Source organism: Strix aluco, chromosome 1 (genome assembly GCF_031877795.1).
Source record: "Strix aluco isolate bStrAlu1 chromosome 1, bStrAlu1.hap1, whole genome shotgun sequence".
Lineage (NCBI taxonomy): Eukaryota > Metazoa > Chordata > Aves > Strigiformes > Strigidae > Strix > Strix aluco.
In genome coordinates, this window is record NC_133931.1 from 42,550,523 (window position 1) to 42,575,427 (window position 24,905).

Consider the following 24,905-nt stretch of genomic DNA (forward strand, 5'->3'; position numbering starts at 1 on the left):
TTGCGCTGTGCGGCGGCGCCCCCTGCCGGGCGGAGGGAGCCGCTCCCGTGCCGTACGGGCCTGTCCATCACCACCGCTCCACCCACCGCCCCCGCTCCCTCCCGTTCGGCCAATCAGCGCCCGTCTTTCCCCGCCCAAATCCTCCCTCCGCCGCCCGCGCGGGCGTGGCTCGCGGGTTCCCGCGCGCGGCGAGGTAGCGGCGGTTGGTGCCGCGTGAGCGCTGGCCCGGCGGCGCGCGGCTGGCAGCCGTGCCACGTGCCCGGCCGCTCACCCGGGGGTCGAGGGGCCGCCCGCCCGCCCGGCCGTGCCCGCTCGGCCCCCAAGGCCGCCCGGCCCCCCGCGGCCGCCCCTTTTCTGCCTGTGTAACGGGGCCCTGAGCCGCCGGTGCATCGAGGCAGGGCGCGGTGGGCTCGGGGCTGAGCGCGGGAAGGCGCGGGCCTGGGCTTGGCGGCAAGTCCCCGGCGCCTGGGGATCGCTGAGCCGTTCGTTCAGGGGTGGGGGTTACAGGCTGTGCTCCCGGTGGGTCAGAGGACTGCCCGGCAGGCCGTTAGTGTGCTTTCACTTGGGTGTTTCTTAGTATAACCCAACTGCCAGTTTTTGCATGCTCCCAAACCTCTTCAGAGGACCTTATTTTCTTTAGAAGTGCCTGTTTATTATATACAAGCTACCTTGATTTCTATTTTGCTCCTTACATGGTTTTGCCTGTTCTGTGAGAAAATAATGGATTTTAAATATTTTTTTTTTTTTTACCTTCCACGTTCATTTGTGCAGAACGATGGATAAGGAGGGGAAAAACTATGTTTCTGCAGAAGTATCTGATGCGTTGGAATCAGTTTCTTTTCTGAATCTAGCAGGTGAACCCTCACCTATGGAGTCAACAATGTTGCCTAATGCAGAGGAACAGGAGGTGTGAATTGGTTTTGTAATATGTCTTCTGATTGTGCTTTTTTGGGGTTTTTTAAGCTTTAAATCTGGCAAATTTTTCTTTGGCAAGAACTGCTGTATTCTGCTGCACCCAAGATGAGTTTGATTCTTCTGCTTACTTCTTGTTGCGTACAAATAGCTCATTGCCAGTAGCACATGCAGATGGTCAATGCTGCATGATGTGTTGTGCTAAGCTTCTGAGAAGGAAGGACTTCAGTAACTGCGCTTTGAATGTGACTTAATTTTGTATGATTAGTAGAGTGCTGGTCATGGGAGGGCTGTGGAGAGCTCAGGTAAATCCATCTCCTGAATGAACAAGTTGCTGAAGCAGCAAGTTTGAAGCTGTGTGAGAAAAGGAATGCTGGGATCCCTCTAAAAATCTCCCTGCTATTATTGGTTCACCTGGATGGGGGGCAAGCTTTGTATAATGGTACGGGATGGAAAAGCCCATCTTAGAAACTGGGAACTATTTCATGGTTGTTACTATGAGGAAGATGAGGGGCTTGTGCCTGGTAACAAAGCAGTCCCTTGAGGCTGAATGTGTCAATCTGTTAACTGAACATGCTCCATACAAAATGGAAGTGCAGTAGTGCAGAGCAGCTGTTAGAAAATACAGCTTGAATTCAGTACAGAGGGAGACCAGAAGGTGGAAGCAGTGCAGTTTATGCCTCTGATAGTGCGCTCTTTTTAAATCAAAATATTGGCTTTGTCATAAAAGAACACTAATGGGGACACACACACACACAGAGAAAGGGGTTACTTAAGGACAATAGGAGGTGTAGACACAAATCAAACTTTAGGGTATGAACTTCACAAGGAAGGAGAAAGTGAGGCAGTAAGATAAAACAGGAAATACTGCATCAGAGATGTGTGCTGATATGATTTGGGGGTGTTCTGTTTCAAAAGTGGCCATTATAACTATTTTTTTTTAATGAATAGGCATATCAACCTTTGAAAGTCTTCTTGAGAGTGAGACCCTTTTCTATAGCAGAGATTGAAAACCGTGAATCTCAGGTTAGTTGTAGAATTAAGAAATAAGTTTTTCTTCTCTCCCAAAGAACACCTAGTACTGTAAGTCAGGATTTCTTTTATAAAAGCCATATACTGCTTCCAAACAGAATTAGTGGGCACCTGATAAACATAATTCTTTTAATCACAACTTTTATTAATTTGAATGGTACAGACATGCACACCTGTAGCTCTGCAAAATTCTACTGGGTATGTTATTTAAAAGTTGGTGTCACTCTTGATCTACAGTACTCAAGAAATGAAGGAGCTTCATGGAAGACATTATACAATTCTAGGAGTAATTCAGGTACCTGACCCTGAGTTTCTTTGGAATGCCTGAATAGTCTACTACCTCATCCTGGTGACTTGCTGCTTATCCTGTCAAATTCTTCTATAACCTCTACAGTTTATACTACCAGATTCAGATGCTTCAGTGTTGTATGCATGTATATGTGCACATGCAAACATGCAGAAATACTCCTCCCTGCCCCAACCCACTGTAAACACTGATGCAAAGAATTCGTTTAACTGCCCCCGGAGGATGAGCTCTCTGCAGTGTTTCTCTCATCTTTGCAGGGCCTCACAGGCTCTCTGCTAGACCTCTTGTTCCTGATCTGTTTGGAGAAGGATTTGGTATTAGTTCTGATTTGCTTCTTGTGATTTGCTTTTTAAAAATGTGTTCTTGCATTTGATCTGCCAGAGTTGGAATCTTTTTTTTTTTTCACTTGGATTTTGTTTTCCTCCTCAACTTTCATTTGCCTTTCCTTAGGCAGTTCTTGTTGAGTAGTATGCACTGCCACAGTGCTTCCAGTTTGGTATCGTTCAGCAACTTGAGCTGGCTGTAAGGGGAAATTGATTTACAAAATCAAATTGGTTTATGACTTATCTCATCCCTCTTTGGAATGGGAAATTTCTGACTACCCAGCCATTAGTGAAACTACTTGTTCTTAAAAGCCGGGAGGAAGGCAAAAATTAAGTGCTGAAGTTTTTTTTTTTTTTTTTAAAGCTCTTGTTTTCACATGGTTCATGATGCCATTGTTGATCTTCCAACATACTATCTGTATAACCTGTTTTGCATGGTGTGAAGGCTTTCTCCTCAGCCTCCAAAATCTATGAATGCTTGAAGGATCTTCAGTGTCTTCAAGGTTTTCTACTCTCTTAACTATCACTTGAATCTGTGAGGAAGATGCTTGGTAACAAATGGAAAAAAAAAAACCAACCAACAACCTAAACCAACAAAAACCAACCAACGAAAAAACCCTTCCCATCTCTATAATCAATGAGATATCAACATAATTTTTAGGTCCTCTTTTCCTCCCTGCCATGCATAACTTTCAGGAAAGCGTCTTTATTCCAAATATGTAACAAGGAAAGAAAAAAAGTAGAACCCAGGCCCTGTTTCTTACAGCTGCAAACTGATGCTTTAAACAGAGACAATCAACAGGTTAACTGATCTGTTGTTGCTTATAGAGATAATGATTTATGCAAGTAAAGCTTAAGAGTTCTGGATGAGATTCTTTACTCTTGATACAACCGCCAGTGGTTCTCTGGAGTCACCCACTGGAGAGCAGGAAGTTGTGTTCTTCGGATATAAACAATGTGTACAGTGCCAGAAATGGTCCGACTCCTGCCAACTGACCTGCAGGGTTAGCTGGGGGAGACAATGAGAGTGACGTGTTACCAGCTGGATTCCAGCTCTGCAGATCTGACTACTTCAAGGCCTCTACTCATGAGCTTCTATGAGGCTGGTGGCAGCTGTTGGCACATGCTGCAGATGTACTAAATCCTAGAGAGCTACAGAAGAATCCAACATCTGACCAGCCTTCCTGTTCCTGGAATGTGGGAGGAATGTTAAAGAGTATATGGGCTTAGAGCCTGGCACAGTGAGCAAGTGATTGGTTTAAATTCAGCACTCAGCTTCTTAGAGCTTCTATACCAGTTGATAAACAGACTTGTTCATTGAGACTCCTAGGAAGAGCAGTACTTCCTATGTATGTGCTACACACAAGTTATTACTCTTACCAACTCCGGCCAGCCTCTGAACATAAATGTTGGATTTAGTTACAAACAATCCTTGCGGCTGATGCTTCAAGACACTGTTATAGGTTGTACTGGTAGTTCAGTTAGTATTTTTGGTAGACCTGTCTGATGTAAAATGTATTTTCCTGTGATACTGCATTCTACATTTATCTAGTTAGTGAATGCTAGGTAATTGTATTTTGCCTTTACTTAACTGAGAAATAGCAATCAAGTTGGCCTTGAAACTAATTCAGATTCCTTCATTGCTGATAACATCTATCAATCAAAGAATAATGGTTCAAACTTTTTTACTTTATTTATGCTGGTCATGGCTTGTTTCACACTGAAAATGTTGAAGTGCAAAACCAGTAAATTTCTATATAGCTTTGTTTTCATAGCTGTATAGGGTACCGTGAGCCACAATCACAAAATACCAGGGTTTAGAAAGTTAAAAAAAAAAAAAAGTTGCTGGAAGAAATCCTAGAAAATTTTTAAATCTCTTAGAAAACTCTAGACAATTGCCGTAACTTTCTCTACACTCTAGCTTTCATGTAAACTGGCCATCTCTGTAGTTGTTACACACCTCAAGAGGGATTATGTGTAAATTTTGCAACTGTTCATAGCTGTGGTAAATAGATAAGAACACTAGTTTGTTGTGGGGATTTTTGTTTGGGTTTTTTTGGTTTTTTTTCAGATAGCTTTCTTCCTAAATAATTTTGTGTGGTGTTTTGGTTTACCTTGTCATGTTTTTTAAGGGTTGTGTAACTATTGAAGATCCTCAGACAGTAATTCTTAATGCACCCAAAGAGTCTTCTGCAATGAAAAACAGTGAAAGAGGGATTGGTCATTCTGTGCACAGGTTCACCTTTTCTCAGGTAGGCAAACTTTTCCCTAATTTTTATTTATAGTTTGTTTTTTCCCACTGTAATGATAAAAATAGAATTTTTATCATTACATCATGCAATGTGGTTTTTCTTCTATGAATTACATGTGGTGGTACTTGCCTTAAAAAAACCAGACTTCTCCTTAATTACTGTTAGGCTGTCAAGAAAGCTGTATTATAATGGAGGTGGCTATTAGATGAGACAAGGAAGCTTCTTTGGCAGCTCTCTTGTTTTCTTTGATTAGATGCCACAGAAGTGTCTTGTAGGCACAAACTAGCTGTGGTTCTGCTGTTCCTGCAGATGCCCTCATCTGGGAAGTGTAACAGGAAATCGCATGTTTAAAGGGACTTGTGGAAGCATATGTTTAGGGACTTTTGAAAGAATAGTAGCCTAACTGCTTAAGTCTTCTATACTGGAAGGAAGTTTCTTAAAACACTATCACCTACTGCACTAACTTCTGTTCTTACAATATCAAAAGAAAAACAGCTCCAGGCATTGAGTCATTTAGACCATTGTAATGCTGACTGGTGCAGAGGGAGGAGGGAGTTGTGCACACCAGCAGAGCTCTTGAAAGTATCCACTAAACAGTATGTGCTCAGTAGCATTCTAAGCAGTTTATTTTAGAGTAGGAAAATATGAAAAAATAAATGCAAGCCTGAGTGCCTCTTAGAATTAAGCAGGCATCCTATGAGAACCCAACAGAAAACGTTGAATCAGAAGTGGTTCAGGTAAGACAGAAAACTAAGCTGGTATGTTCTACTGAGCTTGCTCTGAAAAACTAGTCACTATTAGGCGGTTCTTAACACTTTGATATATTAAACTTCTTTGTGCCATTTATAACTTCTTTCTTTCTCTCCCCCCACCCCTTCTTCAAGGTCTTTGGACCAGAAACTACTCAGAGTGAATTTTTTGAAGGCTCAATGAAAGAGATGGTAGGAATGTATGTTAATGGAGTGAATGGACTGGTGTTTACTTATGGGGTTACAAATGCAGGCAAGACATTCACTATCCAAGGTATAAAATGTTTGCTAAAAAGCATATATAACAATCAAGTCAAAATCCAATGAGAAGTTTATATGAATGTCTACATTTTATATTTTGTTACTTTTAAGGGACTTCAAAAGATTTTGGTATTTTACCTCGCTCACTTGATGTGATTTTTAACCACATAAGAGGAAGACATTACCTGAAGATGAACTTTAAACCATACTTGAGCAACAATGTTAAGAAACTAGAAGATGCACAAGTTAAGCAAGAAGAAGCCATAAAAACTGCTATTCTTGCATCACTGAAAGAGGTCAGCGACCAAATACTTCCTTGTTAATGAATGAAGCTTCTTAAAAGCTTCCTGTCTAATAGACTATCTTTAATAAAATCTCTGTTTCACTATTAATTCTTTAGATTTATCTAAATCTACAGTATGGATACTTGGTGAACCTTGGAATAAGGCAACTGACTGTTTTTGGAGCTCAGGGTAAACTGGAAGAACTTTCTGCAGCAGGCAGCACATAGTTCAAACCAAAAACCATTGCAAAGCCAAAGCCTGGATTTCTATAGAGGAGCAGTTCTGACACTGTGGTGACACTAGCCCTTGAAAAGTCTGAGAGCTGACCTATCTAAAACCTGCTTAAGTGAATCTTCTTTTGGGTCAAGTTCCCAGGCTGGATCTCAGGGCAGTTGCTCAAATGCTAGTAGTAGCTCAGGAGAGATGATTGCAACGTCTTAGCAGGGGCAGTGAAGAAGGCAGAAGAGTCCCTTTTGGTGAAGGACAGTTTTAAGGCAGATTAAAGTTTGTAAATGTGTGATTTATGTAACTTCATAAAGAAACTTTTCTGATACAGCAAGTGAGATGCCACAAAATGAATTTCCTAAAAGGATTCCAGTCTGCTTTAGAGGATTGTATGTATCTTTAACTCTGGTCTCTGAAGACTGTAGGTAGAATAGAGGAGTCTTTACTGTGGCAGCCTCCTGTTCTCATTATCTAGTCATTTCTGTTTCCCGTGTAAGAAACTGGTCTCGCCAGAAAATGGGCACCCTTGTGTGTGTGACTGTTCTATAATTCTAAGCCCAGCTGCAAATTGTCACAAGATGTCTGGTTCTTTTTCCTTTTGTTCAGAACATTTTTAACCTGAACTGTGATTCTGTGCATTTAATCCCCAAATGCTGTAGGTTTAGCTGATTATCATTCAAAGCCACTCTGAATGAATAATGGGAAGTATAGAAGTAATGATTGACTGGGTTTTCTTTTTTCTGTGGTTTTTAATACCAATGTTGTTAAAGTACTTCAGTTAGCTCTGAAGAAATATTCTTCTGTGAGTCAAAATCATACATAAAGTTCCACTCTAAATTCTGTTGCTTAATTTAAACTCTGCAAACCAAACTTTGTTTAGTCTGAGTCTGGTTAACTTTTGAGAAAAGATCTCAGGTGAAAAATCTAAAAGATACTAAAGATTGCATATTTATTTTGACTGCCTTAAAAGTTCACTCACACTGTGGGTGTGCATGCGCAGGGGATGGAGGTCTTGAAAAAATTGATGTGGTCAGGAGGGGATTGTAGGTAAATATTTTTAAAAACTTTATGGAACCTACAAGTTTGCAAGAGGGAACAAATAGGAGCTCAAGGTCTAGAATAGGAGGTCAAATATCTTATTTGGAAGATAACTATAGTTTACAGATACTTCTTTTTGTTAAATCACACTCTGACTTTATTAACAGTTTAGTTACTGAATGTTGCAGTAGGTGATCTAGATAGATGCATTACAGTGAAAAGCAAGCAAGACTCCACCATCAGGAAGGAAATGTAAAAATGCATCTAGAAAATAACGCATGACAAGACCTGCCTTTGTGTTACAATCCTTCCGTAGTGATAGCTTGGCCATCCCCAGTACTGAAGCTGTGCTTCTTGATAGCTTGTGAATGAATAGCATCACTGTTCGGATGCTCACTCAAGCTTGTAATCTGAGAGCAGATATGGTTTGGTGAGCTTGGTTTTGGTTTACGTGGATTTCTGAAGGCCCTTTTCCCAGGCTCAGTTTACATGTCATGCAGAAAGAGCTTGCTGTTCCTTTCATTCTCTCGGTTTAAACCGCTCTGAGTTACTGCAATGCCCTTATATTTAATGTTCTACTGTTAATGTTCTCTGTACAGTGCTGCTGCAAAAACTTGCTTGGCATGGTTCACACCCTCTCTTTCCTTCCCTTGTTCTATTTTCATGGGATTAGAGACTGTTTTTTACTGGATTAAAAGCTGCTTTACTTGCATTCCTATTCCCACCTGTCCTTGTATTTGCTATTAAGTGTCATCTTCTGTCACTGGCAAACAATGTCAGTTCCTGTTCCCACTTGTTTTCAGGCAGTCATCTTCAAGCTCTTTTCTGTGTTTGGTCTTACGATTTGAAGAACAGTGTAGCAACATAGCAAATTCACTCAGTTTTGTTGAAATATCTTTACAAAAACTTATCACGTGCGCAAGTACCGTGGGACTGTTTTGTACATTCCAACACATTTTTGACACGCATAGATGTGCCATGTGTGTCAGTCCCCTACCCTGCTTTAGAATTATGCTTTGTATTTCACAAACAGAATGAAGAGGATCGATGCTTGTGGTTATACTTGTAACTACTCAAGAAAAATAAAGGTATAGACAGTGCAATCTTTGCAAAATGGTCACTTATAAAATAAAAGATGATGAAATCATGTGCTGTTTATCTTCAAAATGGAAGATCTGAAAGTATGGCTTCATACTTTTCTATTTGTAAAAATTCTGGTTTGGATATACCAAATGAGTAACATAGGCATGAGTAGACGGTCCATAATGAACTTGTCACTGCATTCAAATAGCTAGAACATTAAAGTTTACTACTTTGAATCCATTCCCTTCTTCTACTGTAGAATGACCCTCTATCAGGATTGGGATTTGGGAAATCAGGGTGAATGTCCTAATGAAAATTTATATCAGTGTGTAAAATATGGGGAAGGAGGTAGTATGTGGAGATGTTGGAATCTCTATATAGTAGGAGTTGCTACTTCATTATACTAGTTTTCCCAGGGGTAATTTGAAGCCTATGCTTTGACAAGTCTTGGCAGGCTTTTAAATAATTTTGTTGATGTTAAGAAATTCAGCAAATGTGTGTACTTAAAGAAACTGTGCCATTACCTATACAGGATTTTGAATGGCCTTTTAATTCAGTCTGAGTTAAACCAACATAGACTGTTGGTTTATCAGATCTTTAAGTTCTTTATGATGCTGTCATTTCACTCTGTCTGAGGTCTTACAGTAAATTTGATTCATACTCTCACAGACCTGGCACAAGCCTGTGATTTGCCCCAAGCAAGCAAATTAAGAATCTCTACTGCTTTTGTCTCTTCATTGCCCACCACCTTGCCATCTGCCCCTGAAAGAAACTTACTTCTCCAGTTCTTTTGGTTGACCGAAGCACTGTTCATATTTGTCCAATTGTTCATAAAAGGCATTCTAGGCTGTCGTAGTCTGACAGAGAATCGTGTTTCTCCCAGAACTGTAAAGTAAGTCTCCTACGTCAGCAGCAATTGGCCTCCAAAACAGGTTGCTGAGAGTAGCAGAGAACAACAACTCCTGGGAGGGAAAAGGCATTTATTGATTTTTTTTTTTTTTTAGTTCGGTATTGTTAAAAACATTTCATTTGCAGTCAGAGGAAGGGTGGCTTAACACCTAATACTACTTCAATATTTAAATCTTAAATACTGGAATTACTGCCATTTTTAACTTGTGCTATTCTCATAGTCTGTTCATGTGGATATAAAGGTCTCTTATTTTCTCAAGGAGACAGAAAACATCTCAAATACTATTACAAATGTGTGTGATGTGGAGTCGGATTCTTCCAAGTGTACTTCAAAAAGTCTTCCTTCTCATTCACTAGGTAAAGTGGAAAAACTTTGTGGGGGCGGAAAAAAAAAGACATTTAGGGATATAAGTGGGTGACTATTGGTGGATTAAAAAAATCTCTATACTACACTACAAAGTATATATAGTTTTTAACCAAATTTTAATGGCTCAGCTCCAGAGAAGGAGTAATTATGTAAAAATATTTTGATAGCTTTGCTCTTTTTGGTGGAAGAGGGAGACTTAGTTCTGCAAAGCTAATGTATAAACTGCTGGGAGCTTGTGGCAAAGGGGAGCAATAGCTTAGAACTTGGACATATTCTGGTTCCAGGTGACTGCTGAGAAGTTTGGGTAAACTCCATCATTCATTACTGTGTATCTGATTGTGCAACATAGATACATACAAGCCTCCTCCTTTCAGAAGGCTCTATATACTGCAATTAAAATTTATCAGTGAGTTGTTTGATCGTTGAACTCTTCCTCTGTTTTGGGTTAGCAGAGAACTTTGTTCCACTTGACGCGTTTAGAACTAATACACACCAAAGAATACAAGCATCTGTGTGGATTTCCTTTTGTGAAATTTACAATGAATATGTGTATGACCTATTAAATGTATTATCTACATCAAAAACTCAGAAGCGCAGAGTCTTAAGAATTTGTGAGGATCAAGGAGGAAATTCTTATATTAAAGGTAATAACACTATTTTATGACCTTGTCAGTTTCACAGAATTTCTTTGAGGATCAGAACTCTATCTAAGAGATCTCTTTTCACAGATTTAAAGTGGATTAACATTCAGAGCACTGAAGAAGCCTGCAAAATGCTAAAAGTAGGAAACAAGAACCGAAGCTTTGCTTGTACTAGAATGAATGAGCAATCAAGTAGGAGGTTTGTTCCTCTAATTATAAGCATACTCTGTCCCTTTTCTTTTAAGGGGAGGGAGGAGGAGAAGGGAGAAAACTTTAAAATATGTTTGAAATGAACCACTCTTCAATAATAGTTTAAGACTTTCCTTGATTATTCTGGTTTTATTATGAAATTCTTTCTGAAAGACAGCTAGGAGCGGCTCTATGACTTTAATAGTAGCTGGACTTGGGTTGCTATTCATAGTTCTCGACAACCAAAAAAATCAAATCACATTAAGTTTTGAGTGCCAGCAGGGCTGTACATCTTGGCAAATGCTAATGGTGCTGAGTGGGAATGGCTGTGTGAAGATGTTGAAGGAAGAGCTGGATAATTCTTTATCACTGGCAGTATAATTCTTGGAAACTTGGAGCCTGTCAGTAGGGGATGTAGGAAGGATTGAGTTGTGCAGTACCTTGCAGTGCTGCTAGATTATCTAGATGCTTTTAAATTCCTGCGTTCCAGCTGAACTTCATTGGTATCTTAAGAATTAAGCTCCTAGCTCTTACCCAGCTCTGGAAGAGGGATCAGGGAGAATCTGGCTTGATGGAGTGGGAAGAAATAGAGAAAATGGTATACTTTCTGTTGAAAATGCTTCTTACTTGATTTTAATGTCGTTGTATTAAGTTGTCCTTTAAGTGTGAAAGGGCCATGTTGTATATTTAGCTAATATAATCATAGGGTTACTAAGCTTGCTATTTCTCTAAAAATCAAGAGTTAGGCCGTTCTGTAGTAGCTAAAGACAGCTGCCATTAAATTTCATGCTAAGATTCCACTTGAATTTCACTCAAGCCTAATGTAGTGCAGAAAAGAATTTTGTGCTTTTCTGGCAAAGTGTTGTGCCTAGAATGTCCTCTTTTTTGCTCCAGAGAATATGCTGACTTCCATTTAGCTTGTTTCTAAATTGTGGTTTTGTTCTGGTTTTTTTGTTTGGTTTGTGGGTTTGGTTTTTTTTTTAGAAACTTAGTTCTTAAATTGTGGGTTGGTGCTGAGGAATAAAGCACTGCTTTAAATATGTACTAGAGAAGTTTGTCTTCTGTGTTTCCTGACTGACTGGATAAACTGGACACTTCTGGTTCTGGGATTTTTCTCTTTGGTTTTCAGACAGCATTTCCAGTGCCTTTGTAGCTTGATATCTAAAACAGAATAACTGGATTTTCAAGTGTTACAAATTCAACCTTGTAGAAAACAGAGTAATTTCAAAACTGAACAAATAACTGTGTATGTTGAAGTAGACAAAATTACAGGACTGTCGAACCTTGTTTTCTTCCCCTCACCTATTTATTTCTAAGAAGTTAATTCTTCAGATTTACTGAGTTCAGAAACTGACTGAAGTTTGTATATGAAGTGGCTACCTAAGTACTCATCTTCTGATCAGTAGACTTAAGTGAACTGGCTTTTTTTTTTACTCCAAGATGGCTTGTAGGCCATGTGATACTTTTCCCTTTCCTGTATTGAAAGAAATGGAAAGTCACAAAATATAACTTTTATTGCTGCTTTTTGCTGCTGAATGAATGCATTGTGAAGGTAACTAATGTAAATTAGTGAATTAATTCTTGTTCTTTCTTCAGCACTGAACTTTCAGTAGCATACATACTTTACCTTGCTTCAGCAACTGCTTATTTTTCATAATTGTGGTTACTAAAAAGGACTTCTTTCCATTTCAGTCACAGTATATTTTCAATCAGGCTACTAAAGCTAACTGCTGAGCATCAGCCACGTGTTCTTGGAGTTTCAGAGTAAGTGAATGCTTCACCTGATTACAAGAATGTAAATATTTTAGAAAAGTTGTTAAGGTGTAAGATTGCTAAACTGGTGAACTTTCTTGTAATAAACAAATCCTCTGAGAGCTGAGAAGGAAATCAGAACTCTACTGCCAGCATAAAACTGACTGGAAACCCAATAGGGACAGCCGTCAAAGTGTTTCCCTGTTTAATTTATTCTGTTAACAGGTTCTTTCAGCCAAACTTTGAAACTTTTGGTAGTACGTAAATTGAGGAAAATATATGTATACTGTCTTACATAATGGGAAGGTGGGGACAGAGTAGTACTAGGTAATACCACAGTATATATTGTGTCAAGAGTATTCAAATGGCTGACTGATAGAAGCCAGTCTCTGAAGTTGTGGATTGCAGCAGTTTGCTGAAGACCCAAGGTGCAAGCTGTGCCACCTTGTGGTGGCACAGCTTGCACCTTGCAGTGTATCTTTCTACTTTGGGATCAGACTAGAGTTTATGGGTTGAATGTTTGTGGCAGCACATTTGATGTGCTCCTGGAACACAAATTCAAGTCTGTCATCCAAAAAGAATGCAGGCGACATGCTCTGGGACTGCTCCATGGTACAATCTACAGTAGGAGGGAATCATCAAGGGATTTGCTTAAAAACTGTTCTCCTAATCTAAAATGCTAATGTAAGTGCACCCCGTGAGAGCAGTGCTAAATCCTTACACCTCTCTGTTCCTTTGTGGTTTAGAGGAAGTAGCCTAATCTTTTGGCTTGAAGCCATTTAGATAGATAGCTGTTTTTTTTTCCTCATGAATTGTCCATTTATCTTGATATGGAAAAATGAGGACAGCTTGTATCAGACTGTTTTAGTTCAGTCTTAGATCCTTCTGATTTCTCTCTTGTCTCTGCTGAGCAGAGATGGTAATAAATATACCTCGCTGTGAGATAACCTTTTAATGTCAGACATTACAGTGATAAATACTCTAAGGAAAGCTAACTTGAGGAAATGACTGCATCTGTATTCCTTGCTGTTCCCTGTCTTGGTGTATTCCCCTGGCAAAGCTTGCAGCAGCTGTTAGATGGATGGCAAAGTTTGTGTGTTGCTTAAGGAAGAAAAAAGCTCTTCATCTCGTACTGAAAAAAATAAAGATCATAAGATCATAGCCTTTCACACAGTTGAAATATGTGCCTTATTAATATGTATAGTATTAACATGTAGCTATTTCAGCTGTGTGAAAGCCTATGATCTTACAAAGGTGTTATTTTATGTAAATAAATGTACGTATAAGTGAGTAATAGTTGGGCTACATAAATTATCGAACTTCCAGAGCTTCCTGTATTTCAATAGATTTCTTAATATAAAGTAAAAGTGATGAAATTCCTTGATTATCCAGGATAATTGCCCCTGACTGTAACCTATTGTACATTGAGGGACAATTCAGTGACCTGAGTTTAAATGCACATAATTGCTATAGCCCAACAAAGAGCTCTAAGATGATCTGGGAAAGGAGTTCTGGCCTCTTATTCGCAATAGTGAACCAATGGTTCTGTGGCCAACAGAGGCAGACTGTGCTGTATTGAAACATACTACTAACCTGCAGTCCTCTCAGTGCTGGAACTGGTGCAGGTGACTGTCAAAGTGCTTCTGTAGTATAGTCACACTATGCAAAACTCTTTCAGAAATTTCTCTTGTCTAGAAGTACTTACCTTAGGACTGCAATAAAATTTGGGTTCCTAAACTGAATTCTTTGTGTAAGAATGCCTACAAAGATGAACGCTATAACCAGACTTCTTTAAATGTGCTGAATAGACTATCTTAGAAGCAGCAATCTTGTTCAAGTATCTTTATATAGAATGGGAAGATAGGTAGGATAGTGTGACTATCCTAAACACCTTGGGTAGTGCCTCCTGGACAAAATGTCAATATTAGAGTACAATTTATCCTGTGATCTGGGTAGGCTGAAATGAGTCACTCATTTACACTTCAGACACATGAGGAAATAAAAAGACATGCAGTTCTATTTTCAAACTGTTTAGAAACAAGTTTATATGTGTGTTCTAGATCATTCTTTCTTGCAGGTTGTCTTTCTGTGACTTGGCTGGATCAGAGAGGTGTAACAAAACACAAGCCTTTGGAGATAGACTAAAAGAAGCAGGAAATATTAATAATTCTCTTCATATCCTTGGAAAATGCATTGCAGCACTGAAGCAAAATCAAAATCCAAAGTAAGTGACAAGTTGAAACCCTAAGCATCCCTTTATGTTTCTGTGAGGGGTTCACATGGTCAGAGGAAAATGGAAATCTACAAAATCTTGTAAACCTTCTTTATTACAGATGTCACTGGAATACCTGAAATGAACATTCTTTCTCTAGAACTGTTTGTGAAGAATAAAAAAGGGCAATTAGCAGAAAATTACTAAGCTTTTTTTAGTGTGTGTGTGTGTATGAGCAAAACACTTTGTGTACAGAGCTCCTGTTTTGTCCTCTCCCACCTCCAAATTATACAGGTGGATTCATCAGACATCTGACAGATGTCCTGTACTTAGCTTTTGGCTTGTTCCGGTGTCTGCTTTGTAACACTAGGGAACTGTGATGCAAACACTATACTACTTTTATTTTTAAATACATCAGTTTTTTGGGGAACTTATGAGATCCAGGAAAGACCTTGCTCTTTGATGTGAAATAGCTTAGGCTTAAATATGAGTATCGTGCTGGATCTCTTTCCTGAAAGAGAGAAACAGGATTAAGCTAAATTATAATATCATAAAATTTTACAATATTTTTTCACTATTTTTTTATTCTTTTCTCCATAAGGATGAAACCAAGCTATATTCCATTCAGAGAGAGCAAACTGACTCGTCTGTTTCAGCCATTCTTTTGTGGAAAAGGCAAAGCATGTATGATTGTAAACATTAATCAGCATGCTTCCATGTATCATGAAACACTGCATGTAATGAAATTTTCAGCTATAGCCAAACAGGTAAGAGTTCATCTACTTTCTTGGATGTTCTGCATTTTCTGTTACTATGGGTCTGTGAAATGATCAGGTTGTATGGACTTGAGTGTGATTCAGACCTTTGATGCATCATATTCTTCTGCATGTGGTTTCCCTCTAAAAGGCTTCTAGTAGTCTTGCCCATCCTCAGACCTATTTGTGGTAAGAAGTTAAGATAGTTGCAGCTCTCTGGCTTGTTCAGTTCTACACCACCGACATTCTGTGTAAAAAGTAGTCAGAGCACTTTCAAATATGACTGGTTATACCATATATCTGAGCAAATGTAAGATTTTGAGTCAAGCTTTTGATTAATTGTTTAACCTGTGTGCAGTTAAGCATCTGTTGCACAAGATGACAGTTGTTCAAAACTTCTTGTGGTGGTAGTAAAAGAAGTAACCTCTTATTTTGTAGTCTAAATGAGATCTTTTGTGCCTGCATTGCTCCTATTTGACTAAGTGCCAGTAATTAATAACAAAAAAAAGGGAAGGCTTTTTATTGGTTAAGTTAATGCTTGAAGGTAGTGTGCTCCTCTCCTTTGGAGGCAAAACCCCTTCTGCTAAATCTACATGCTGTCGTGCTTTTCTGCTAGCTCTCTGCTTGTCAGCCTCCCATGAAATTCAGGACTTGGGGTTGATGTTTGGTCTTAAATTAATTCAGCTTCCCTGGAAGCTGCTTCTTGTAGGGACTGGGATGGTAGGCTATGCTGTGTTTCGTGGCAGAAATAAAGTCCTTTTCTAGTCTGGAACCATGGATTAGTTCTGACATGTTCCAAGTCTATAATGGCATGTCTAATGTGATCTCAGAGAGAATGATTTTTCTAATTCTCTTCAGCTGCAACTTTCATGATAAGAGTGTGCGCTGAGGAGACAAGCTTCTCTGATATGTTGTCCTATGACAGACATACTTAAAATCTTTATGCAACTAGCATGAATTGCTGAATCCTGGTCACAATATTTCAGGAAGGCGCAAATGTTTTAGGGATTTGCTTCTTTTCATTAACTTTCCAGGAAACTACACTAAAACCTTGTATTTTAGGGGGAGAGAAAACACCTTTCTAGGCAAGCATACTAAGTTTGTTAGTAGATGATCTTTCCCATTTTCACTGTTACAGTACCTAAGTCTTATATTTGTACTGACATGTAAAATTTTGTTAATGTTCTTGTAATCATTAAATATAGTCTAAATACAATGATGTATTCATACCACTTCTTCCTAGTATTCTGCTATCTGCAATATTGACAGCATTGCTAAATCAGTGCATTCAACTCTGGATTTTCTAGGTAACCCAGACAATCCCACCCAAAAGTTTTGGTTTTTTTTCACCCAAGCTAGTTGGAGGCGACGGCAAACCTATCATGCACTTTGATGCTAACACATCTGTAGGTGACTTTCCTGACAGTTCTGAAACCTCCATAGAAGAGGAGGTGGACATCACCATTCTGAGTCATGAGGTAGATACACATCTACTCAAAATTGTACCCAAGAAAACCATTGCTATGAGTTCTAATATTAGAATCTTTTACCATAAGAGATGTGCTGGAGGCTGTATCAAATGAGAACTGTAAGCTGTTGCTCAGTGTCAGGCAGACCTAAACTTAGAGTGGCCTAGTTCTGAGGGAACAAGTGTAGTTGTGGAAAGCTGCCTGCAGCTTTCCGGTTAGATCAAGTGCTAAATTTGGAATTCAACTGATTGCTCGACGAGAAGAGTAAGGAAGCAGTATGTGTTTAAAACAGCATTATTTAGTCGTTAGTGTTCTTTTGGAAACAGCAGGAACAAGTTAAGATGCAGCATTTTGAAAATGAAGCTATACAGTCTAATAGCAATAAACTGTAAAAATCAAATAGACTTTATGCTAAATGGTTGTACAAATTAATATTTAAATGCCAAAACAGTAGTTAACCTTTTGATAGCAGAAACCATCAAGATGGTGAAGTTTGTCTTTGCAGTAGGAATTAATGTCTGAAAATATTTAACCTTTGGTGCAGCCCCCCCTGAAAATATAGACTTGTAGAAACATCCTCTGTGGATGTCTGTCTGAATACTTCATTTGACATGTATGTGTTTCTAGCTTGTTTTCTGAACTGAAATTGTTAAATTTAGGATCTCTTGAAAACTACAGAGAACCTAAAGGAGAAGCTAGTTGCAGAAAGGCAAAGTAAACTCCTTCTGGAGGTGAAGATACGTAGAGAGATGGCAGAAGCAATGTTCCGACAGCTGTTGGAAACAGAGGAAGCTTGGAGGCAAGTCATATTATAGTGCTCTTCAAGACTGAAAGGATTCCAACATACATAAATGCATACATTTATATATACACATATGTATGTATATGCAAGACATGCATACTCATGTTATTTAGAGAAGTTAGGGTTGGACAATTTTAAAGCTTCTGATGAAAAGGGAAGAAGAAACATTAAAATAAATTTGTACAGATAAGCCTCTTCCCATGTACAATGAAAAAGTAATGCTACTTTCTGATGAACGTTTCTCTGTTTAATTTGTAATTACTGGAGATTGTCCTGACTTGTTGTTAGTATTTAGCAGATGTGTAAGGTTGTTACAGGTACTTCACTGAGGCTTGTGATTGTTCCAGAACTTGCACTTGGCCATGCTAATATGCATGCATGTGTGTAAGGTAGTTTGAATTATATCTCTTTGAGCTCTCCTGGATGATTTATGAACCATTATTAGCTTACTATCTTATAAATTACTGTGCCTGCTTGCACTGATGTTACTAATTTGGGATTTTTTTTCAAGTGTGTGCAGATTACTTAAGCCGAATTCACTTCCTCTTAACTTTTCTCTTCTTGAAATCAGTTTACTGCTGTTTGAATTGCTAACAGAGACTAACCCCAAGTTAAGTTGCCAGCAGTACACACTGTGTTTTTACACCTGCAGTGACTTGAAAATTGTTTCGGTGCCTTTGCCTAAAACACATGAAATGGCAGTGATGCTTTTTCTCTGTTGAGGTGATGTTCTGTGTCACCGCTGGGGCCATTTTTTTTTTTAAATTGACAGGAGTAATGTATAATGTATCAAAATAATAAGCCAGAATGCATTTGGCATTTATCTTTAATGGAAAAAACCCCCACGAAAACCCAATGTAAAAGAAACCCCCTGGAAATATGCTTCAAATATTAGGTCTAATTGGATGTAATCATATCTATCACTACATCTTGGTGGATTTTTTTAAAAAAACTTTTGTTTGACAGATCTTAAGTATATTCTTCTATAGCACTTTTTTTGGTGTATGCCAAGTAGAAGTTATGCCTTGGTGCAAGTCTGTAGAATCATCAAGAATAAAAAGGGAAAAGGGATAAAAGTACTACTTGGTCTCTTAACATCACTATTTATGATTAGATTAATAAATTTGATATTGCCAGTTGAACACATATAGTCAAATTGTAATAGTTGGAATGCTAATAGACTAAATAAAACTAACATGTTCTTCTCAGCAACCGCTTGGAAGATATGAAAGACAGTTATGAAGAAAAACTGGAGAGCAAGTTTGAAATGTATAAAGAGGCCATCAAGAAACATGCGTATGTGTGTGCAATGGAACAAATTGAAGACCATTATGTTCCCATAGAAGAATTTCTAGCTGAACAAGAGAAAGTTGAGGTATGACTTAACTGCTGCTAAAAAATGTGTGCTAGCTTCTTAACTGTAAATTTTGCTTTTCCTTAACAGAATCATTCAGGAATCCTAAACGTAACACTGAACAGTCAAAATAATTTGCAGTTCAGCCTAGCTGTTCTGGTGCCCAGTGCTAACCATAAGGATAGAGATGTCTTCTGTCTTACACTACCTGTAGTGTATACCTAAACTTCCTGATCTTTGAGGGCAGTTCAATTTCATCCAAGTCATCTTTATCTCTGTAGTGCAGTGATTGGAACACCTAGAGGAATGGTGTATACAGCAGTCTGGCTTTGTGGAGATCCTTGGGATTGTAGGGTGTAGAGTAAAAAGCTAGTCTGAAAGGGTGGTGGGGAATTTAGTATGGGGTAGCTATTTTAATTATAATGGATTTCTTCTCTGAAGGTCTAGAGGGAGGATTGTGGGATAAGAAACTGTGATGAGGGATCAAACTGTATGCAGGAGAGAACTTAATCTCCTGAGTGTACTTATACCTAGAACTGCTCAGGGTTGGCATCAGTAAGTTGCTATTCCTTTTGCAGCTGAGCCACATTAGCCATGTGCAACTCTACCAGTCTTTAATGTAGCCTCTGCGTAGATGGCTAAGTGTATCCAGGCAGCAGATGAGACCTGTAGGTCTCAGTCTTTTCAGAAGGTCTGTAGTGGAAGAACAGAATAACTGTGGTGTACACCAGAGGTGCTTCCTACTGTGCTCTCCTGTTCAGGAACTGATAAGATGTCTTACTCCACTGGTAGGCAGGTTCCTTTCAAGACATGAGGGAAGTGGGTTTCTGTTGTAGGCTGTGATATATAAACATTTCTGCTCTTACAGCTCTCCACTGAGGTTGCTGACAAGCAACACTGTATTGTGTAATGGCCTCTATTTTTCCACCTCCTTCACATTTGTCTTTTTCCCCACTTAGACTCTGTTTTATGTTCACTTAAGCCCTAGCTGTACACCATGTTGGGGTGGAGGAAAAGAGTTTTAATAGCGCTGTCTGTATTTATAGCTGCCTCTTACACTGGCCATAAGGCTGCATAAGCGAAGAATCAAAGAACAAGATGGTCTTGGTAGCAAGTCGGATAAGAAACTGATGAAATCCTGAAGATGTAAAATTCTTAACTGACAAAGGAGAGCACAACATGAAATCTGAGCGGGCAGTTTCAGAGAACCAGAATTAGATGAATAACTTTTCTTGATGGTGACACTTGTTTGATTTCTCACTCTGAAATATCACCCTAGCAAGCTGACAGGTACTGAAAAAGAGATTGAGATTAAAATTTAGTTCTATGAATTACGTTCCTTCTTATTTAGCAAGTTAACTGGTAACAGCGTTCAACACAGATGCACTAAAGTTTCTTTTCTGCCATATGGTTACTTTTAATACAGTTTGGAGATTTTGAGACTGGAAGAGTTGACTCCTGGAAGGTCTCGTGATCTGAGGGTTATTCCTTACTGTGATTTCTCAACTATAACCATCACAACTTCCACCTGTGAAATTATTTTAAAACTGCATATACATGTGTAGTATAATTGAAGGATGTGAAGTACTGTGTCAGGTTAAGCAGAAATTTAAACACATTCTACCATGTGCCCTTCTTTTTTCAGGATAGAGAGAGTAAAATACTGCAATTGGAAAGGCAACTTGATGAACAGTCAGGGAGGATATTGGCTCTGGGAAGTCCGAATTCAGATATATTGACTACTGAAAATAACATGGAACTAGGTAGGAATCTAATCTGGATATTCAAAGTTCGATTTACTTTTGGTATTGTGTGTAAACGATCAAACTTTTCTTTTGCCTATAGATCTTATGAACAAGACAATGAAGAGAGCCAATGAAGGATTACAGAAACAGTGCAAAGAGAAAGAAGAGGTAGCTCTTGCTTAGTATCTAACAAATCTGGGGATAACGGTCCTAAACTGGTATGGTTTGATGCTTAAAGATCTGCACTATAGACAAAAGCATGAAGATTCCTGCAAATGGGGTCAAGTTTACAAAAAAAGCCCTTGCCCAACTGTGGATGACTTTTGCCAGATATTGTCTGTGTTCTGGCTTCAGTTTGTAAAGGCATCTACTCTAACAAGTCACATGGTGAACATGATGCGAGTTGGAAGCAGGGAAGTATTGGGACTGGTTGTAAGTGTTGCTGCCATGGCCTCAGTGCTTTCCTTCCTGAAATGCTGCCTGCTCATGCTCAGGGGAACAGTTACAGAATCTGGTAACAGTTTAGATCTAGAGCTGAAATAGTGCCTTAAACCAGTCCTTTCTGTAAGTACTGAACTCCACTGTTCCCTTAAACTTAAGTAAAGGGTAGTGTTTCTGTTCTTCCAACAAACAAGACCCCTGTGTTCTGAATAGCAGATAGAGGTGGAAATTATGAGCTTGTCTGTGTTATGAAAAACTAATATTAGTTATTTTTAGGTATGTGTTTTTAGTTTATACATTGAATGAACTTCTTGTAAGGCTACTGTTAGTTTCCCATGTTTAAAGAGAATGGGGAGGAGGGAAGAAACAAGCCTTGTTCCTTTCACTAATAACAAATAGAAGCAGGGGTTAGAGAAATAGTTTCAGCTGATTCTAATAAACCATGTAAATGGAAAGTGAACTTAAATCCCTTTCTATTGAGAAAGCCTACTCCAAAAAAAACTTTTTCCTTACCAAGTTTAATGTCTCATGTTATGGCTCTGGCATTTGTTTTCCACTCCTGTCCTTGAGAGCTCTACATAATTTTCCATTTCCTATGTCAATTACAAATTTTGATGAAAGTTTGGCTTTTATGCTTGATAATGGGATACAGTATTTATTGTTTTGTGTGGCTAGAAAGTGTTAGAATGATGGATTTGCTGCCTGGCAATAACTGAAGTGAGAGCAGTTTAAAGCAGTTGGTTCTATCAGTGCCCTTCTGCTGCTTTGCCTCACATATCTGTACATGTGTGATGAGTAATTCACTACTCTTTTTATCTTCCCATTCAGCCATTAAACATGGGCAAAAGGCGATTTTTTTTTTTTTTTAGCAATCTGGATATTTTCACTCCAACTTTGTAGAAGTAAATTAATAACATTAATTTTGCTAGTTCAGAGTTTCTTTTCTGTCTTGGGACTTAATCCATCAATATTCCCGTCAGAAAGGTGAGGTCTTCTGTGGTAGCTGTGTTCCAGTTCATTATATGAATAGTGTTAAGGAGACCAGAGTGTTCTTTTCATTACCCTTACTGAAAAGGAGCAGATTGTTCCAGGAGTAGCTTAGTCTGTGCTGCTGTTCTTTGACAGGTCTGTGTAAACCTATTAGCTTCAGCACAACAGCCCTTGAATGCTCCAGCTGTATTTTATCACCAGAAATGATGGGCTGGGACATAGGAGGTTGAGAGAAGCAGACTTCATCTTCATTGCTTTGGTCTTGCAGTTTGCACTGTTCAGTATTAATTGGAAATTCTTACAGTGTCTGTATGGGTTCGAGTCATAAACTAAATGAATGCAAAACATGTCATCTTGAACTTTAGTGTGTATGGGTTTTATTTTCAGCTTATAAAATCTCTGAAGTTTAAAATACAGAAACTAAATGAAACCCTGCTAGAAGCTAATGAAGGCTACAGAAAAATGGCAGAAGAGAACAGTCAGCTGAAGCGCACAATCATGCTAAAGGTTTGTCAATAATTTAAAAGCAACTTTAATATGGCTTGTATCTATAGTTGTACTGGATGTTTCTGCATCTTTGTACGTGCAAAACCACCATTCAGTCTTACTAATTTCTTCTGATGTTATTTTTTATGTCCCTAACTTCCTGAATCAAGAACTTGGAGCCCTTGTGTTTCACTCCTTGACTTTGTATCTTGTAAGAGAAGACTAATTTTTCAACTGAAGTGATAGACTCAGTCAATAGGGTAACTGTGCTGACAACTCTTGCTAATCTAAAGATGCCACAAGTTATTGTTGAGCAAAGAAAATACTACTCAGAACTCTAGTCATGAAGTCTTTTGCTGAGACCAAGCAAGGTGTCAGTGTACAAGTGTTAGCACAACAAGACCTAAGGATCTGTTAAGGCTTTAAAGCTATACTGACAGTCTTGCAGAGGTGGCCAAGCTGCATAAGAGATATGGGCAGGTAAACTACTTAATACTGAAACAGAAGAAATCTTTCCTTCAGAAGCAGGGACTTCATAAAGTTGACAGCATCTGACCTCAGATATCAACTAGATTCCTAAATAAAAAAATGAAAATTTTGAAGTCTTGACACTTTGCATCTATGTCTCATTTGTAATTTGCAAATGAAGCAAGGCAGGTATAAGACTCCTTAGTGATATTTTCCTTTGAACATTGAATTGCCTTCTGCATGCTTTTTAGTCTTAAGTCTGAGACTGAAAATTATTCATCTTGAACTTTGTTTCTTAATTGGTTCTAAGACATAGGAAGGTGCCTTTTTGTTAACCACAAGGATTAGGGAGCATCTTTAAGACTCTATTCTGCTCACTCAAAGCATTTATTCAGTCCTGGTTAGCAGGTTTATGACTATGATAAGAGTTTTGATTTGACCAGTTTTTGCTTTCAGTAACTGCAGGTTAAGACAGGAAAGCCTTCTTTATTTGGTTCCTAGAACAGCAGCAATTGTTTGCATAGTGTGTCCAAGCATTTTAGCATCAGCTTCTTAGTCAGACTTGGTCTCTGATGGCCCCATAGTTTGCTCTTCTCTAAATTACATAAAAGTAATTCAGAAGAAATGGGTATTGAATAGCCATTTGGCATAGTAATAAAAAGGGTGTTTACTGTCATAATAAAATAACCTGAAACAGAAAATTAACTACATGAAAAGACCTTGGAGTGTTCATGTACCTAACACAGCCTTATTCTCATAGGATCAAGAAATGAATAGTCTTCAGAACCGGGCTAAACGCGTTCTGGAGCTTGAAGAAACAGTGTCTTCCCTGCAAAAAGAACTTGATGAATGGAAAAAGCCTTTCTCTCTAGAGGAGCCAAAACAACAAAAACCCAGGAGAGGTTTGTTGGCTAACCTGAAATCCACAGTAGCAGCCACTGCCAGTATGCCTCTTGGTAAAGGTTGGGGGAAGTATGAAGATGCCTCATCCCCTTCAAGAAAACAAGTACTGTTGGCTTATAAAGCAAAAGAATAATATTTGATTAATCAAAGAGTGCAATTACTGGACTTCTTTACCAATCTTAAACTCTTAGTAGCTTTTTCTTGCTCTTAGATGCCATCTTCACTGTCATGTTAACTGACAAAAATGTTTAATATGGAAGGTCTTAAATTGAATCAAGGTTGAATTTAGAGCTATATAAGTTTAGATCTAACTTGTGGTTTTACTGTTGATACCGGGATGTGATTTAAGAAAAATATATATATATAATTTTAATTCTTTAGTAACTGCTATCATGGTTTTCTGTACTGATGTATGTGTGATTCATGCAAAGTAGTATGTTCCTCATCTGCTGCCTGTTACCTTTTTAAATTAAGTATTTCATTTCATTGTTGTTCCTAGAAATCAGATGGCTTGTAAACTTAATCTCAAGTGGTTAAAATAGCTTGGTTCTTCAGTTAATATTCTGGTTTTGACTTGGAGACTGCCATCTTGGGACCAAACTGAGCAAATTGCTAAGAGGCAACAAAATGAGGTCTTAGCTGAAAAATAGCAAGGAGTCAGCTAACTTGGTTTTGTAAAGGAACTTGATTTAATATAACTTGAATTTTCACTAAGAATATGTATTAAACTTTGAAAAATCTATAATAAAATTTTCCATTGCCAAATTAAGCTCTGACTGTTCATTTTATAAAGGTGAGAAAATCAGTGAAATCAAGATAAGGAAAGATCACAAATTTAGAGGCCAAATTATAATAATGATTGACATATGATCTCGAGTTGAAAGAATCATAGCCCTGATTATATTACTTACCTTTATCTAGTAACTCAAGGAACAGACTGGAGCATGGTAAAATTT

General features: G+C 38.5%; 1 protein-coding gene across 1 annotated transcript; it reads left to right on the forward strand.

Annotated features, from left to right (window-relative positions):
• Positions 1–775: 775 nt before the first annotated feature.
• Positions 776–24,082, forward strand: LOC141933082 (kinesin-like protein KIF20A). Its single transcript, XM_074847402.1, has 18 exons — positions 776–907; positions 1,864–1,938; positions 4,707–4,826; positions 5,711–5,849; positions 5,948–6,132; positions 9,636–9,732; positions 10,192–10,386; positions 10,471–10,582; positions 12,265–12,336; positions 14,402–14,548; positions 15,138–15,303; positions 16,599–16,769; positions 17,420–17,559; positions 18,772–18,937; positions 20,562–20,679; positions 20,762–20,829; positions 22,480–22,599; positions 23,807–24,082. Exons 1-18 carry the CDS (start codon positions 776–778, stop codon positions 24,080–24,082), a joined length of 2,499 nt encoding a protein of 832 aa, XP_074703503.1.
• The last annotated feature ends 823 nt before the right edge of the window (positions 24,083–24,905 follow it).

Coding starts and splice junctions, on each gene's coding strand:
- LOC141933082 (XM_074847402.1), top strand. CDS start 776: ATGGATAAGGAGGGGAAAAACTATGTTTCTGCAGAAGTATCTGATGCG. Junction 10,387..10,470: donor AGGAAATTCTTATATTAAAG/GTAATAACACTA, acceptor CTCTTTTCACAG/ATTTAAAGTGGATTAACATT. Junction 12,337..14,401: donor CGTGTTCTTGGAGTTTCAGA/GTAAGTGAATGC, acceptor TCTTTCTTGCAG/GTTGTCTTTCTGTGACTTGG.